General features: G+C 43.4%; 2 protein-coding genes across 3 annotated transcripts in view; one reads left to right on the top strand and one right to left on the bottom strand.

The window, feature by feature from the left end:
* Positions 1-17465, bottom strand: part of Trank1 (tetratricopeptide repeat and ankyrin repeat containing 1) — an 88304-nt gene extending 70839 nt beyond the window's left edge. The window contains exon 1 of one of the 2 annotated variants that reach the window (XM_052722364.1): positions 17247-17465. In XM_052722364.1, coding sequence (XP_052578324.1) covers positions 17247-17341 — 95 coding nt within the window. In that variant the 5' untranslated portion in view covers positions 17342-17465. Of the gene's footprint in view, positions 1-16760; positions 17226-17246 lie in introns of those variants that run through there. The other variant, XM_052722361.1, reaches the window with a different exon arrangement.
* Positions 2411-3438, top strand: LOC128100331 (ribosome biogenesis protein NSA2 homolog). Its single transcript, XM_052722374.1, has one exon. The coding sequence runs from the start codon at positions 2513-2515 to the stop codon at positions 3293-3295; it is 783 nt and encodes a 260-aa protein (XP_052578334.1). The 5' UTR covers positions 2411-2512; the 3' UTR covers positions 3296-3438.
* Positions 17466-17779: the final 314 nt, after the last annotated feature.

Below are 17779 nucleotides of genomic sequence, written 5' to 3'. Positions count from 1 at the left end.
GCTCGGCACCAGGATCTTTTTTAAAAATCACTTTTCTAAGTTTCCAGAGAGCAGCTATCTGCTACTTCGGGCAATATGGAAAGAAGGCTATGAACCTAAGTACCTTGAGATGTGTAGACATGTGGCCCTAAATGTCCTTCTGCACTAAGCAGAAAGCCAAACCTTGAAGGAAGAGGACAGAGCCCAGAGAATCACAGGACAGTTGGTGGGAGACATTAATCTGAGGAATGTAGAAGTTCTGGACTTATATTTATGAGCGTGCACCAGTTAGGAATGCTTTTGGTTCTCAGAATATATGACAGTGTTTGAACCAAGAGGGGTAATTTTCTCACAAAAACAGAAGCTAGACAGGAAGAGCACACCTCCTCATCTTTCTGTGACATCATCTGGCTTTGTGTATGCCATCAGGCTTGTCCTTTCGAGGATGAAGAAACTCTAGGCATTATCGTAAAGGCAAGAAGAGGGGGAAGAGAAGAGCTACCTGGCTCCTGTCACCACTCAATGCTTGTAAGTGAGTAAAACTTTTCCCAAGCCCCTCAAGTAGACCTCCTGAGTCCCACTGGTGAGAGAGAAAGGGGAGTAGAGGGAAGGAGGAGGTCAGTATCTGGCTCTGTAATGGTAGCTATTCAAAGAGAAGATTGACAGGAGCTGTAGGGTTTCCAACAGCAAGGTGTCTCCAAATGAGCCAGTGTCCTTATTGCCTACCTATTTCTTTTTTTTTTTTTTTGGTTTTTCGAGACAGGGTTTCTCTGTGTAGCTTTGCGCCTTTCCTGGAACTCACTTGGTAGCCCAGGCTGGCCTCGAACTCACAGAGATCCGCCTGGCTCTGCCTCCCAAGTGCTGGGATTAAAGGCGTGCGCCACCACCGCCCGGCGCCTACCTATTTCTTAAGAGTTAACAGCACAGTAGCTTTGCTCTGGCTACTGCCATTCTATCTAGCTACTATGCTGTTCTAAGAATAGCTTGTCCAATATGGTACCACTAGCCAAATATAGATACTAACACTTCAAATTGGATAAAATACAATTAAAGCACCCATTATCTTTTAATATGTATTTTTATATGTGATGAGTGTTTGACTGCATGCACATATGAGCCTGGTGACCAAGATCAGAAAAACGTATCAGATTCCCTAGAACTGGAATTATAAGTGGATATGAGCTGTGGTGTGGATGCTAGGAATTCAACCCAGGTCCTCTGCTAGAGCAACAAGCACTCTTAATATCTGGGCCATCTCTCCAGCATAAAGTTCCCATTCTCCAATCACTCGAACCACATCTCCAATGTGGCCAGTAGCTACTACTGTTCTTTTAAAAGAGTGGTTCTAAACTATTTCCACCATAGCAAAAAGTCCTACTGGGGAGTACAGTTCTGGGTAGAACTGTCACCCAGGTGAAATGTCAAAATATTATTTTACTAAGTGGAAAATTTAGTCTCCACCCCCTGTACAACCAATGTATGAATATCCAGGGCTGGATATTTCTGTGCTCTCTGAACTATCCTGTTGCCATCTTGAGCATCACACTTCTTTCCATTCTGACCATCCCTTAATGTAGAACAAGTAATACCTGTGATCATGGGCTAAGTTCTCTTGGAACAACTCCTTGAAGCACAGTTTAGACTAAAATGTGGGGGTATTCGGTTGTGCTAAGCAAACTTAACCCACATCTCCTAGAGCATGCCCTCTCTGTACCTAGAGCATGGCAACTAGAAATGTGTTGCTTCTCCAAACTACTAAGTGTCTTTTCTACCCAAATCCAAAGATAAGCAATGACTAGCAAAACCAAAGTACAATCCAAAAAAACCACTGCTGACAACGCAAAGCAAACATGAAGGAAATGTTCTGACATGATTTCATCAGATAATTTATTTGTTTGTTTATTTGTTGTTTGAGAGCAGGATGGGGAAAGGCCTAACATTTTACTGGTTTGTTCCAGACTTAGCTTGTTGCTGTGCAGATTTTCAATACAGTCAATTTTTAGATCATAAATGTCCCCTGACACTCAGACTAGGACTTGACTCAACTCAGACTGACTCACTCTTGTCCCTTGGCTAAGCAGTACTTCAAAATATGTTTTTCATTAAATTTCAGATTACAAATGGAACAGCTCACCCTGTGAGAAAAGCAAAAGCAGGACTCCTAGGGAGGTTAATTAACTTGACACTGCTGTATGACTTGGCATTTACAAGCTGAAATTAACACAGGACTAAAATAACTTGTATCTGTCCAACCTGAGGAAAGAAATTTTGAAAGAAAACTAGAATAACAATATACTAAATTTAGTAAACATATACATGTAATTCCTATAGGAACTTTTAAAGAGAATCTTTATTAAATATCTATGAACACCCTTAATTTTGCAAGACTGATTTATAGGAAAAGTAAAATAAATTTTACTCGAGGGTTGCCCTTTCCTGTTCCGCCTTGCGCCAAGTGGGCTCGTGCACCAGCGAGACCCAGAAGGTTTTTGTCACCCGGGAGGTCGCGGACGGCTGCTCCGCGGCTGTCATCATGCCACAAAACGAATATATTGAATTACACCGTAAACGCTATGGATATCGTTTGGATTACCATGAGAAAAAGAGAAAGAAAGAAAGTCGGGAGGCCCATGAACGTTCAAAGAAGGCAAAAAAAATGATTGGACTGAAGGCTAAGCTCTACCACAAACAGGGCCATGCCGAGAAAATACAAATGAAAAAGACTATTAAGATGCATGAAAAGAGAAACACCAAACAAAAGGATGATGAAAAGACTCCACAGGGAGCAGTACCTGCCTATCTGCTGGACAGAGAGGGGCAGTCTAGAACAAAAGTACTTTCCAACATGATTAAGCAGAAACGGAAAGAGAAGGCGGGAAAATGGGAAGTCCCTCTACCCAAAGTTCGTGCCCAAGGAGAAACAGAAGTATTGAAAGTTATTCGAACAGGAAAAAGAAAAAAGAAGGCATGGAAGAGGATGGTTACTAAAGTCTGCTTTGTTGGTGATGGTTTTACAAGAAAACCTCCTAAATATGAAAGATTCATTAGGCCAATGGGCCTGCATTTCAAAAAAGCCCATGTCACACATCCTGAGCTGAAAGCTACATTTTGCCTGCCAATACTTGGTGTGAAAAAGAATCCATCATCCCCATTATATACAACTCTGGGTGTGATCACCAAAGGTACAGTTATTGAAGTGAACGTGAGCGAGCTTGGCCTTGTGACACAAGGAGGCAAGGTTATTTGGGGAAAGTATGCCCAGGTTACCAACAATCCTGAAAACGATGGGTGCATAAATGCAGTCTTGCTGGTTTGATAGTGATTTCTACTGAAGACTACCCACCTTTAGCAAAACACCGTCACTGTGGTTTTTGGGACTCCTACCAAGCTGTCCACCCTCTGCAGTCATGAAGGGGTATTTATTACATTGGGAAGAAAAATAAAAACTGCTCAGTTTTACAGTTAAAAAAAAAAATAAAAAAATAAATTTTACTCACCTATCACAGTCTCAACTTTTACAAATACCCTGCATTTCTGTCTGGGGAAATTCATGACTATAAAATGTCAGATCTTCCTTTATTAATGATTATACTTCAACAAAATTTGATTTAAAATTTAATTACATTTATTTATCTATGGGGGCTGTGCTTTGGCACATGCATGGAAGTCAGAGGACAACTTGTAAGAGTTGGTTCTCTCCTTTCAGCATGTGCTTCCAAGGATCACAGTCAGGTCAAGAGCCTGACACTGCCCTTACCTGCTGAGTCATCTCACCAGCCCCAATTTGATCTTTTAACTTTTACAAAGATGTATAAAGAAATTAATGAAATATATCTCAAGTTCATCTAAGAGATTAAATAAGCCAGAGTAGCCAAGGTATTTTTAATAAGAAAAATATTAAGGTAAAATATTCTTTAGCATTTTTAATGTATTTTGTAGAAACTTACCTACATTGTTTGAAGTGGTGCTAACATATAAAATAATAAGCATGTGAATGGAACAGCACAGAATATCCAGAAATAAATATATGACATCAAATAATTCCCTGTGAATAAAGGTAGCTTTTAAATAAACTGAAAGGAATGACTCATGACTTGGTAGAACCTGGAAAAGAAATTTCCCCTTCATACTCTGTAGTAGGCCAAATAATGGATGCTTCAAAGCTATCCACACCCTAGTCACCAGACCAGCACCTGTGAATACATCACACAGCCAAAGAAACTTTACAGATTTATTTTTGTGTACCTTAAGACAGGAATATTCCCCTGCATATGTGGATGAGCCTTGTCTAGTCACAAGATCTATAAAAGCAGGGAACTCCGTAGCTGCAGTAGTAGAGATACCAGAAGACAAGAAAGATCCACAGCTTCAAGCCTGAAAGGCTGCTCCTACTACAGGCCTTGAAGATAAGGATCACAGGAAATAGGTTCCCAGGGGCTGGAGAGACGGCTCAGTGGTTAAGAGCACTGTCTGCTCTTGCAGAGGACCCACATTCAGTTCCCGGAACCCACATGGTATCTCACAACCATCTGTAACTCCAGATTCCAGGGAAACCTGGTGCCCTGTTTTGGACTCCATAGCTCTAAACATGGACATGCCTACAGACCAACACTCATACTCATAATGTTTTTAATAGAGTAAAGAAATAGGCTCCTAGGTGATAGAGCATGGAAGTTTAGGTCGATGGCCACAAGGAACAAATAGATCCTGCCAACCAAGTAACTGAGTAAGCTGTCTAGACCACACAGGTGTACATATCTGCCTAAGGTCATTCAGTCAGTGCCTTTTACTACATCAGTTGTCCCATCTTCAATGAAGCATTGAGAATACATAAGCACAAATTTTAGATCATCTTCCATGTTCTAGGGAGAAATCTGTTCATATCTAGATGGTGCATACAGACAGCTTCAATCTGGGACCTACCTACCTCAACACCCAACCAGGAGCTTGTTTAACAAACTAAAGAGCAGTCCCTGACAAAAGCCACCTACAGGAGAACTGGTTTCTTTTAGCTCACAGCTCACATTATATAGTCCATCATGGCAGGGAACTCAAGGCACCAGGAACTTGAGGCAGCTGATCACACTGGTCACATGGCACAATAAGGAAATAGATGGGGATGAATGCATGCTGCTGTTCAGTTCCCTTTCCCCATTAACACAGTCCAGGATCTCACCTGGGGAATAGTGCCACCCACAGTGGACAGGTCTTCCACCCTCAATTAAAGCAACAAGATAATCCACCACAGGCATGCCCAGAAGCCCATCTCCCATCTCCCAGATTCTGTCAAGTTGACAAATAACATTAGCCATCAGAGCACCCTCACAAAAAATATACTATACAATATTTTTTACAAAAATACTTTAGATGATCTCTATGTGCTGATATGGAACCATTTTCAAAATATATTTGAAGAAAGCAGGTGCAGAATACTGTGTGTATTATGCTCCATTTTCTGATAAAATAAATAATACATAAATAATAAGTAGACAATTGTTGACTAAGAATATAAATATGCATTTGTTTATATATACATAAATTCTGGCTCAGTCAGTAGAGTGCTTGCAACACAAGCATGACAAATTAAGTTCAGATTCCAACACCTCCATAAAAGAGCTGGAAACAGCACCAGTGTCCAAAACCCTAGCATTGGGAGCTGGAGACAGGCAGATCCCTGGAGCTCACTGGTTAGAAAGTCCAGCTGAATTATTTGTAATAGCCAGAACCTGGAAACAACCTAGATGCCCCTCAACCAAAGAATGGATAAGGAAAATAAGGTACATTTACACAATGGAGTTTTACTCAGCAGTAAAAAACAATGATATCATGAAATTTGCAGGCAAATGGATGGAACTAGAAAATATCATTCTGAGTGAGGTAACCCAGACTCAGAAGGACAAACATGGTATGTACTCACTCATAAGTGGATACTAGATGTAAAGCAAAGAATAACCAGACTGCAACCCACAGCTCTAGAGAGACTAGCCAGCAAGGAGGACCCTAGGAGGGATGCATGGATCACCCAGCAAAGGAGAAATAGATGAGATCTACATGAGCAAACTAGGGGTGGGGTGTGGGGTAATAGAGGACAAGGGATGGGGGATGGGTAATAGAGGACAAGGGATGGGGGATGCGATCATAGGGGACCGTGAATTTTGAGCTGGAACAGGGACAGAGTGGGAGAGCAAGGAAAGAGATACCATGATAAATGAAGACATCATGGGAATAGGGAGAAACAGAGTGCTAGGGAAGTTCCCAGGAATCCACAAGGATTACCCCACCTTAAACTACTGGCAATAGTCAAGAGGGTGCCTGAACTGGCCTACTCTGGATCAGATAGGTGAATACCCTAACTTCCATCCAGTGACTGATGGAAGCAGATGCAGAGATCTATGGCTGGATGCCAGGCCGAGCTCCAGGAATCCAATCGATAAGAGAGAGGAGGGATTCTATGAGCAAGGGACACTGAGATCATGACAGGAAAACATACAGAGATGGCCAGCCAAACTAGTGGAAATGCCTGAACTGTGGACCAATAGCTAAGGAGCCCCCCTGGTACTGGTCTAGGACCTCTGGATAGGCAAGACAGTTGTTAAGCTTGAACTGTTTAGGAGGCCCCCAGGCAGTGGAATCAGGATCCATCCCTGGTGCATGAGCCGGCTTTTTGGAGCCCAGTGCCTATGGTGGGACACCTTGTGCAGTCTTGGTGCAGGGAGGAGGGGCTTGGACCTGCCTCAACTGAATGTACCAGGCTCTGCTGACTCCCAATGGGAGACCTTGCCTTGGAGGAGGTGGGAATGAGGGTGTAGGTTAGGGGGAGAAGGCTGGGGGGTGGGAAGAGGGAGGAGAGGGGGATCTGTGGTTGGTATGTAAAAGGAATAGAAAATTTAATAAAATAAATTTAAAAAAAAAGAAAGTCCAGCTGAATAGTGAGCGACAGGTTCAACAAGACAGTGATCAAGGAAGACACCCAATGTCCACTCCAGGCTCCATGGACACATAACACAGTATTAACTGATTAATTCAAATACTTTTAATATCTCGAAGGACCCATCAGAAGTAAAATTACTTAACCTTACTGGAGACAGGGAAAAGAGTAGAGGAAGGAGCTTTATCTTCATAACCATTTTATATTTTACAGATTTCTAAATTACCAAAATTCAAAATCATTTTAGTGAAGAAAAAAAAAAATGTCTTTCCTCACATTTGAGAAGGGGACTCTAATGATACTAAAAGCAGAAACCCTAAGGAAAGTGACAGACATGAGTCCATCAAGGGACCAGGAAGTCGCAGACAGCACGAAGGTCAGCAAGAGTATGGCAGTCATTCTCACCTACACTGGTGGCCAGACAAAGCATCGGGCAACAGAAACATTCAATGTTCAAACCTGGAGCATAGCTTTCAGTTGTTAGGAATTTGTTCTTCAAATATGCTTTATTCACTGTATGAGTCCCTGTAAAAGCAAAAACCATTCAAATGCAAAATTAAACAGATAAATTTATGTAAAATGTGGGACATCTTAGAGCAGAACAATACTAAGATATTTAAAATAAGAGGTACATCTATATAAAGTGTAAAAACTGTCAAAATATGCCATTAAAGTGAATAAAGCAAATTGGAGGGCAATTTGTAGAGCAACTTGGCAACTTGGAGAACAAGTGAGAGAACTTTAAGGGGGTGTGTGTGTGTGTGTGTGTGTGTGTGTGTGTGTGTGTGTACAAGGACATTTAAGAAATAATAAAATGGGGCTGGAGAGACTGATCCATGGTTAAGTGTTCATACTGCTCTTCCAAAGGCTCTGAGTCCATTTCCCATCACCCATATTGGGAAGTTCACAACTGCCTTCAAGTCCAGCTCCAAGAGATCTGACACTCTTCCGATTTCCACAGGCACTGCACTAATGTGCACATACACACACACATACATAATTAAAAATAAAATAAAATAATCAAAGGAGCGGTCTTCATGAAGGAGATCTAGCAATGGGGAGAGTGTTCCTGGACTGTGAGAGGTTAAGCTTCTGTTCCGTCCCTCCGTTTGTGGTAACTCGTTCCTGTTGCTTTAGGAAGTGAATGTGCCACCTTGCTAAATATATCCACTGAATCACAGAAAAGGCTTAATAATGATTGGACTTCATCTCTTAATGATGGTTGGAATCCAACTGCTACAGCCCACAAAGCCTCTGAATGTGCCCCAGGCTGGCATTTTTTTTTCCTGCTCACTACTTTTATGAGAGTAATCCAAAGCAGCTGCAGAACAAGAGGAAAAATGTGCTGCATACTTCCTACCCAACAAATCTGTGCTAAACCATTCTCAGCCATTTTCCAGGAAATATGAATGAAAAAGGTTAATATAGGAGACATATAGTTATTCCAATTTGACAGATCAGGAAACAGGCTTACATAGCAAGGAGCCTCCTTGAAAGAAAGGTACAAGCTCAAGTCTGAAACCAAAATCTGTGCTCATGATCCCTCAGCAAGACAAGGAATACAAAGAGTGACAGTGACTAGAAAAACATAAAGGATGAATTTCAAAGTTGAATGCAAAACCTCAAAAAATCAACCCAAAGAAACAAAAAATGTGCATCCATACCTATTTCAAGACAAACAAGAAAGTGGGCATGGGCCAGACTACATGGTATGTTTATCCACACTCCCACAAACACACAATGCTGATTTCCAGAGCCCATAGTTTATACTCAGGCTGGTATAGGATAAACTATTATTATTGATGTTTCTGGTATAAACATCAATAACACATTGACCAATAATATGTTGACTAATACCCTTAATAAACAGCTGGCCTTATAATCTAGAATCTTCCTCTCTCCTTCCTAATGCCTCTCATCCTGCCTACCTGAATTCCTCTTCCTCTATCTAGATACAGCTTAAAACCGACTTCCAATTTTTCTTCCTGGGAGGACTGAGCTACAACGTGAGTGCTTACTAACATCTCCACTCATCTATTCTCAAAGATCTACCCAGCATGAAATGTGTTCTCTCCCCATTAGCAAAGCTTATTAATTTATACCCTCAAACCAGAGTCATCAGGTATCTCTGAGGACCAAAATTGACTCAAAACAAAAAAAGTCAAACATAAGTTTAAAACAAGTAAAAATGATATATCAGAGAGAAAATTCAGAAGACACACTTAGTACTGATCAGCGTGCTAAGTCTTAAATTAGCAATGTGTGTGCCCCCCAGGTAGGGTGGGCCCTGATGGACAGAGAAGGATCTGGTCCAAGGCTGACCAAAGTTACAGGCTCACTTCACAGTGTATTATAATACCATGTTTGCACTACATTCTGTGGGAAAGAAACCACATGTAGCCCAGCACACACACATGCACACACTGCTAATGGTTTGTTCTGAATTAACTTTTAATCTAGATGTCATTCATGCAAATCCTCCCCCAATATAGAGAACGGATAATGAGGGAACACAAAGCCACAGAAACATGGCCAAAGGCCCGATCAGAGGGGTACAACTAAACTTTGGTGTGATTGGAAGCCTTTGTTTCCCTTCTCACAATAATCTGGCTAAAGATGAGGTGGAAGACAAATCTTTGGGATGGTGACCCACTGTTTTCTCAGACTGCTGGCTTTCTGAACAAAGTGCAATTTAAAGATCACTTCCTGGGGTCAGTGAGATGGGCTCAATGGGTAAAGACACTTGCCACCAAGCCTGACACCTGAGTTTAATCCTCAAGACCCACCCACATGGTGAAAAGAGAAAACTAACTCCAGGGAGTTATTCTCTGACCGTCACTCACATGCTATGGTACATGTGTACTACACACATACTCACATTATCTATCTATATAAATATATATTTATTTATATATATTATATATACCTTTATGCATAGTGTATATATACATATATATACCTTTATATGTAACATATATATATATATATACCTTTATGTATAAAAATTTGATTCCTGGTTTTTGCTTATGTGATGAGTGGTATAGGCCAGTTACAAAGGAGAGGGCCCTGGAAGCACCCTGGACCATGAAGAAGGAACCTACCCTTGCTCACCCCTGATTATATACAAGCTGCTGAACATTCTTATCAATGAATCCCGTGTTTGCTGTATTGTGCATCCTTAGTCTTGTTTCCTCCCAGCTATCCTCCTTGTTTCTCAGGCTAGAAATCCTGCCATTTTCAGTACTGCCCTCAAGGACAAGAAGACCCAGTGCTGAGCAAATCAAGAGTCTACATAAGTGGTACTTGACCTTCAAAGGCTGAAACTGATAAACTCAGAATTGCCTTGAGCACAGAAGACACACAGTACCACCAGCTTACCAGGTTCATGGAGTTTAGTTAAGCATGCTATGGTGAGTGCAGAGTAGGCAACATTTAGGCAAAGGATGGAGCTAATTCAAGCAAACTGGGCCCAGGATATCATAGGTAAAGGTCATTTACCCTTTCATTTCTCAATTACAGAAGTAGCTGTTTATCTAATGCAATGCTCTTTTTTTTTTTCCAACACTTTTCCCAGCTCTGCCTCCACTGCTGATCTCTGGTTGTAACTTAAAAGTATTATCTTTGCTGTGTGGTGGGTGTGTGTGTGTGTGTGTGTGTGTGTGTGTGTGTGTGTGCGCGCGCGCGCGCGCGCGCGCGCGTTTGCCATTCTTGCATGTAAAGATTTCTTGTAATATTCTGCACTCTTAAGGAAACCTGTTGGAAAAGTGGTCTTTCTGAGGCTACAGCACTGGCCTTTTTTTTTGTTGTTGTTGTTGTTTTGTTTTTCGAGACAGGGTTTCACTGTGTAGTTCTGGTGCCTTTCCTGGATCTCGCTCTGTAGACCAGGCTGGCCTGGAACTCAGAGATCTGCCTGGCCCTGCCTCCCGAGTGCTGGGATTAAAGGTGTGCACCACCACCACCCAGCTAAGCACTGGCTTTTCAGCTCCACTTCCCCATCTGAAAAAGCAAAGGGGATCTTGTTCCTCACTTTTACTAAAAACAATGGCCAGTAGAAAAAATAAAAATAATTTAAACATATATTGTATAAAAATGCATATACACATATATGCTATAAAAATAAGTTTTATGTATGATATAGCTCATTACACATAGTACAGCATTGTATTAGAAAATTATGTTCAAATGCACATTTCAAAATTATCAAATAAACATTGGGAAAAGAGAAAAAAATAATAACCAGTGCCAGAAGCCAACCTTCAAGCTCCACTTCAGTTCTTAAGTGTCCTCAGAATCTCTCTACTGCCCTCAAATAGAACACCCGCAGGCTCTATTTTCACAGCTAAGAGGAATTTCATCCCAAGGAGCAAAGATAAAATAACAAGAGAGCATAGACCATAGAAATGGTCTTTGATAGTAACCACAGGAAATGAGGAGCAACCAGCAAAAAGAAGTTTAAGAATTCCACAGGAATAAAGCCTGTTTGTTGTGGGTTGGGAAGTTAAGAGAACAGGTGTTTAATCCAGATGCACCCATAACTAGTTATCAATGCCTTTATTATACAACGATTGTGATCCTGTTAGTGAATTATGACTAGCTTTTGAAAAAGGTCATCTAAAAAGTCAAATATAAGTATCATTGTAAAAAAAATTACTATACTGAAGTTCTTGGTTCTATTTCAGGCTCATCTAAGCATGTAGGTTTGTGGAAATGGCTCTGTGCAATAGGCCTTGGTTTAAAAAAATAGACTTAGAATCCCATAGGCCTGTGGTAGTGAGATCCAGTTCTGAGTGGGCATGTCACATATATTCACCCCCATCTCTATCTCTTCTAGAGGATTTAAACAACTACAAAATATACCTAGACTCAAGAACCCAACCTGGAAACCTGAAGATAAGGTGGAAGATTAGAAACTGACTCACATGACATGGTACATGAGAATCTGGGTTAACACAGAAAGTATCACACTCCAAAGATGGGAGAAAAGCATCGGAAATCACAAAGGTAGAGATAAGACATCTGACAGGTGTGGATATACAGAGAGCAACACAGTAGAAGGAGACAGGCCTCACAGGGCTCCAGCTGCATGGTGCCCTACAGAAAACAGAACAAAGGGTTTATCTGAAAAGGGAGCCACGCAACACTGATGCCACAAGATTGGCAGTTCTACCTACAGGACAGACCCAGTTCATACGTGAGAAAATCAGTACCATGGGAGAGAAAGCAACAAGCAGGGAGAACCTAGCAATGAAATTGAGATTTTTGAGAAAAAATAGAAATATTAAAAATGTGGGTCTGGATATGGCTCCGTGGTTAGGAACACTTGCGATTCTTGCAGAGGGCCCAAGTTCTATTCCCAGCACCTACACAGTGGATCATAACCATCCGTGTTCAAGGGGATCTGATGTCCTCTTCTGACCTTCATTGGCATCAGGCACACATATGATACATACATGCAGAAAAAACAGTCATAGACATAAGATTAAAATAAATAAAACTAAGTCTAAAAAAAGGAGATGTTAAAAATTAAATTTCAGCCAATTTTGTTTTAGGTAGAAAGAGTCACCAACAGACTAGTGGAGACAGATGGAAGAATATCAGGGACGGAAGACAAGGTCTGGGTAATGCAGTATTCAGATAGAAAGAGAAGGGAAAAATACATAAGCATGACCACAGTGTCCAAGAACTCACAGCACATTCAATATACCGAGTCAATGGAAGCCACAAGCAAGCTAGTGTGAATATTCTGATATCACATAAAGTAGACTGCAAGACAAAATTTGATAAAGAAGACATAAAGAGGAAACAATTCATCAAGATGACAGAATAATTGTAAATAGAGTGAGTCCCAAACACTGGCCTTCCAATTTCATGAGACAAATACCAACAGACATAAGAGAGATAAGAACTCAAAATAATAAAATTAGAGATGAAAGGGACATATTATAGGAGATACCAATGAAATCCAAAGGATCATTAGGAAAGGCTTTAAATTTTTCAACTCCAAAAGACTTGAAAATGTACATGAAATGGATAAATTCCTGGAGATATACAGATGACTTATCAAGATAAAAATTAAGATACTATAAGCAACTGTAAAATATCCATAGCAATCAGTGAGATTCAAAAAGTAATAAAGAGTCCCCCAACAAAGAAAAATCCAAGACTGGACATATTTACTACTGAATTTTCACAAACCTTTAAAAGGCTAATATACCAATGCTCCTCAAACTGCTCCATAAAATGGGAAGGGAAGGAACACTCCCAAACTCATTCTATGAAGCTGGAATTACTTGAATTCCAAAACTAGATAAAGACACAAAGAAAACTATGGACCAAATTCATGACAAACATAGATGCGTACTTTCTCAATAAAATGTTTGCAAACTGGATCAAAACTTTAAGAAAATTACCGTGTTGGTTTCATCCCAGAAATGCAAGGATAGTTCAACATACACAAACCAGTAAGTGTAATACAGCACATAAATAAACCTAAGACCAGAAACATACGATGGTCTCAACCAATGCAGAAAACACTTCAGATAAAGTTCAATATCCATTTATGATAAAAAGCCCTAAGGAATAAGAATAGACAGAACATATATTAAAAGCTACTATAACATTATACTAAGTGAGGGGATGTTGACAATAATTTCTCTAAAATCTGAAATGTGAAAGGGATATCCATTCTTTCTGCTCTCATTCAACATGGTACTCAAAGTCTTAACTAGAGTGATATGAAAAAAAGAAAGAAAAAAGTTACAAATGGGAAAGGAAGAATCATAGTATTCCTATTTATAAACAACATCATCTTATACTTGAAAAACTGATAACTAATAAATTCAGCAAAGTAGAACACAAAACCAACACTCAAAACTCAGTAGCTTTTATACATAACAATAGTGAACTCACAAAAAAAGATACCAGAAAGGGGGAACCCATTCGCAATGCTTCAAAAATAAAAAATAAAATACCTAAGAAGAAACCTAACCAAGGAGGTAAAGACCTTTATAATGAAAATTTTGAAGCACTGAAGAAAATACTAGAAGATGGAAAGATCGCCCAGGATCACAGAAGAGGAGTGAATGTTGCTATATTACTGAAAGCAATCTACAGAGTCAATGCAATCCCCATCAAAATCCTAACATACTTGACAAAAATTTTAAAAAATTCAAAGGTTTATATAGAAGCACAAAAGACCCTGGATAGTCAGAGCAATCGTTAGTAGAATGAACACAATGATTAAGTATTATCATAATACCTGAGCTCAAATTACATTACAGAACCAATGTAACAAAAACAGACCAACTGATTAGAATGGGGGGCTCATAAATCAACATACACAGTTACAGCCACCCAATTTTGGCAATGTACATGTCAAAATGTACATTGGAAACAAAGGTTCCACAAATGGTGCTGGGAAAACTATATATTCACATGTAGACACATGAAACTAGATCACTAACAGGTTAATATAAGCCTTGACACTCTGAAAGGCAGGAACTTTCTGAAAAGAGCGCCAATAACTGAGAAAATAATTGCATTAATTGACAAATAGGACTGCCTGAAATTAAAATGCATCTGCACAGCAAAGGAAACAGCAGAGTGAAAAAAACGGGAGGAAATCTTCATCAAATACACAAATATGATAAGGAATTAATATCTAGAAATCAGTAAAGAACTCCAAAATTGAAAACTTAATTATTTTCATTTTTTGTGTATCAGTGTTTTGTCTACATACATACATACACGAATGTGCACTGCTGTATGGCCAGTGCCCAAGGAGGCCAGAAGAGGGCATCAGAAGCCCTGAAACCGGAAGAACTACAGAAGGGGCCAATAAATATATTGAATGCATTCAACATGCTTAACCATCAGGAAAATGCAAGTTAAAACAACATTGATATTCCATTTCACTCCAGTCAGGATGTGTATCATCAGGAAAATTCTTGACAGCAAAAACTGGTAAGGATGTGCGTGGGGTTAGAGGAACCCTTAACACACTGGTGTGAGTGTAAACTGGTAGTGTGTAGCCATTGCAGAAATCTACATGGAAGCTTCTCAGAAGACTAAAAAGAGAGTTACCATATTACCCGGATACTCAATGGTATCTACCCGACGGAACTGAAGTCAGCAAACCACAGATACTTGCACATTCATGCTTATTTCTGCAGTATTCACAATGCCCAAGATAACAGAACCAGCCTAGACACTCATCAAGAGATGTGGATAAAGAAAATGGTACACATACACCATTGAGTTTTACTCATCCATGCAGAATCCAATGACGTCATTCGCATGAAAACGAATTGAACTTGGGATCATCAAGTAAAACAAAATTAGCCAGACTCAGAAAGGCAAATCTTGTTTTCTCTCACATGTACAATCTAAATTTAAAACACACACACACACACACACACACACACACACACACACACACACAGAGAGAGAGACAGAGAGAGAGAGAGAGAGAGAGAGAGCGCAGAAAGGGACTATTTTAGCAAGTGGAAGGTGACTGGTGGGAAGTGAATATAAGCAAAACACAATGACATATGTATGAAAATTCTTAAACCCACTGTGTACACTAAAAAATTCACGAAATACTGAAATAAACTATTGTATGTTAAATGAAAAAAAAGACAAGGCTTGTATATTTCCTCATATGGAGAATCTAAATATATATATATGAATGATGTGAAACAACGGGGGCAATTTGAGGGGAGCAGAGACAATCAAGGGGGAGCCAAGTAGGGGTAGAGTACAGTGGTAATACTCATGTCATCATGAAACTCATTATTTTTGTACAGATTTTTGTACAATTTTTTAAAAGACACAAAAAAGGAATTCATCCTGCAATCCTACAAAACAGTAGGTCTGTCTTTAAAAAAAAAAAAAAAGCCTGATAGAAAAACAATTAAAACAAATTTCTGATCCCTCTACAAGGTACTTTCTAGAAAGCACCAAACAGGCTATTCAACAAAAGACCGGGCCAACAGGGTAATAGCCTTTCCTCAGAATCAAAACGATGCCTGGCACGGGAAAAGCTCAACACTGGGCAGCTGGAGATAAATACTGGCGTGCGGGGCGCCTGGCCTCTTTTGCTCACCCTCTCCAGCTAAAGAAGCAGTGATTGGGACAGTGACAACTGAGCTGAGGAAGCAGGTCCCAGCCTGCAGATCTCACAGCCCTCTCTTCCTTCTTACATCTTTTTACTGACTGTTTTTCAAGTTACACATCTCCCTAAGAACTGTCTGGAAGCAGCAGCACCCGAGCTGGCCTGCCTCTGAGAAACGCCCCCAGCAGGGAGCACAGGCAGCGGGCCAAGGAGTCCACGGCTGCGGGCGGGTTCCAAGTGAGCGCAGAGGCCCCGAGGGCAAGAGTGCGGCCAGAGGCCGAGGAGGAGCCAGGCCAAGCCTGGGCCAGCCGCAGGCTGAGCCCGCGCTTCTGCGCAAACCGGCCCGCGACTCGGGTGGGCCGCGGAGGCCGCAGGGATGGAGGACAGAGGCCTCCTCCCGGTCAGGGGGCAGCCCGCGCCCCGCGCTCCCCGCGCTCCCCCGCCGATCCCCGCGCGGCTCCGCGCACCTCGAGCCCGGCCGGAGCGCGAGGCGCGTCCGCCCGCAGTGTGGCACGGAGGCCCCCCCCCCCGGGGGGGGGGTGTCCCCGCCGGGAAAGCTCCGCGGGGCCGCACCGCCCCGGGCCCGGGTCGCCGCGCGAGCGCGAGCGCGAGGACGCCCTCCCCGCGCCAGGCCGCGGTCCGGGGGCGGACGACCCCGCGGGGGCCCTCAGGGACCTGCGGCCCGCAAAGCCCCAGCCGACCCCCCCCACACACACACACACACACACACCAGCTACGCACCTCGCCATGCGCGGGTCCCACATGGCCGGGGGTCGTCGCCGCCGCCTCGGGACGCGCGCAGGTGACACGGAGGCCCCGCGTTCCGGGCCCGGGGCCAGGCGGGAGGCTGCTTCCCGCGGTTCGTGCGGGACCGGCGGGGGGAGCGCAGCGCAGGCCGAGTCCGCGCTCCCACGCGGCTGCGGGGGCCCGAGGGCCGTCACGTGTCGCCGCGCGGCGGGAGGGGACGGTGTCGCCTTTGCTCCGAGGAGCGTGTCTCGTCCCGCACCAGCGCGCGGGAGAGGTCCGCGGCGTGGAGGCCCGGCCTCCGGGGTCGTGAGCTTCGGGCCAGAAGTGCGGGGCCGCGGCGTGGGGCCCCGTCGCGAGCTGCGTCTCCTCGGAGGCCAGCGGCGGCCCGCGGTCATGGAAGCCATCGCTCCGCACGCACGCGGCGGCGCGCTTCCCTCGGGCCTCCCGCGTCGTCCCCTCAGACGCCGACGTCGCACTCACCGCGCGCCCGACGCGCCCGCGCCGGCCCCGGAGGTCGGGAGCGGACGGGGCAGCGAAGCCCCGAGCTGCGGCGCGACGCTCGTCGCCTCGGCCATGCCGAATTCCTGTCACGCGGGCGGGAGCCGTCCAGGCGCCTGGCAGGAGGGCCGCGAAGTCGGTCGTGGCGGCGCGGTGAGGTGGCTCCGAAGCTCTCGGGAACCAGGATGCGCACTCGCCCCCCACCGGGTGGTCCTGGAGACTGAGGGGACCCGCGGCACGTTCCCACCCTCCAGGGGGCCCCCGGCCCAATCAGAGGGCGCGGCGGTGGCACGCTGCCGCCTGGTGGCTCATGGGTCTCCTGGGCCAGCTCCCGGGGCGCCTCGAGGGGCGGAAGACAGGAGCCCGGGGGAGGCGGAGGGGCCCGGAACACCTCGGTCCTTCCCAGCACACGTCAAGAGGAGGGTCAGAAGCAGGCAGTCCTAACTTGCCGCCGCCTCCTTCTAGTCTTCTCCCAGTTCAAGGCCCCCAAACTGTGGCATCATTCCTTCCCTCCT

This window comes from Peromyscus californicus, unplaced genomic scaffold (genome assembly GCF_007827085.1).
Source record: "Peromyscus californicus insignis strain IS unplaced genomic scaffold, ASM782708v3 Scaffold_11__1_contigs__length_118956290, whole genome shotgun sequence".
Taxonomy (NCBI): domain Eukaryota; kingdom Metazoa; phylum Chordata; class Mammalia; order Rodentia; family Cricetidae; genus Peromyscus; species Peromyscus californicus.
The sequence above is the reverse complement of the archived record's forward strand: the minus strand, read 5'-3'. Positions and strand labels throughout refer to the sequence as shown.

What these genes read in the sequence shown, in the direction of transcription:
- LOC128100331 (XM_052722374.1), top strand. Translation starts at nt 2,513, where the DNA reads ATGCCACAAAACGAATATATTGAATTACACCGTAAACGCTATGGATAT.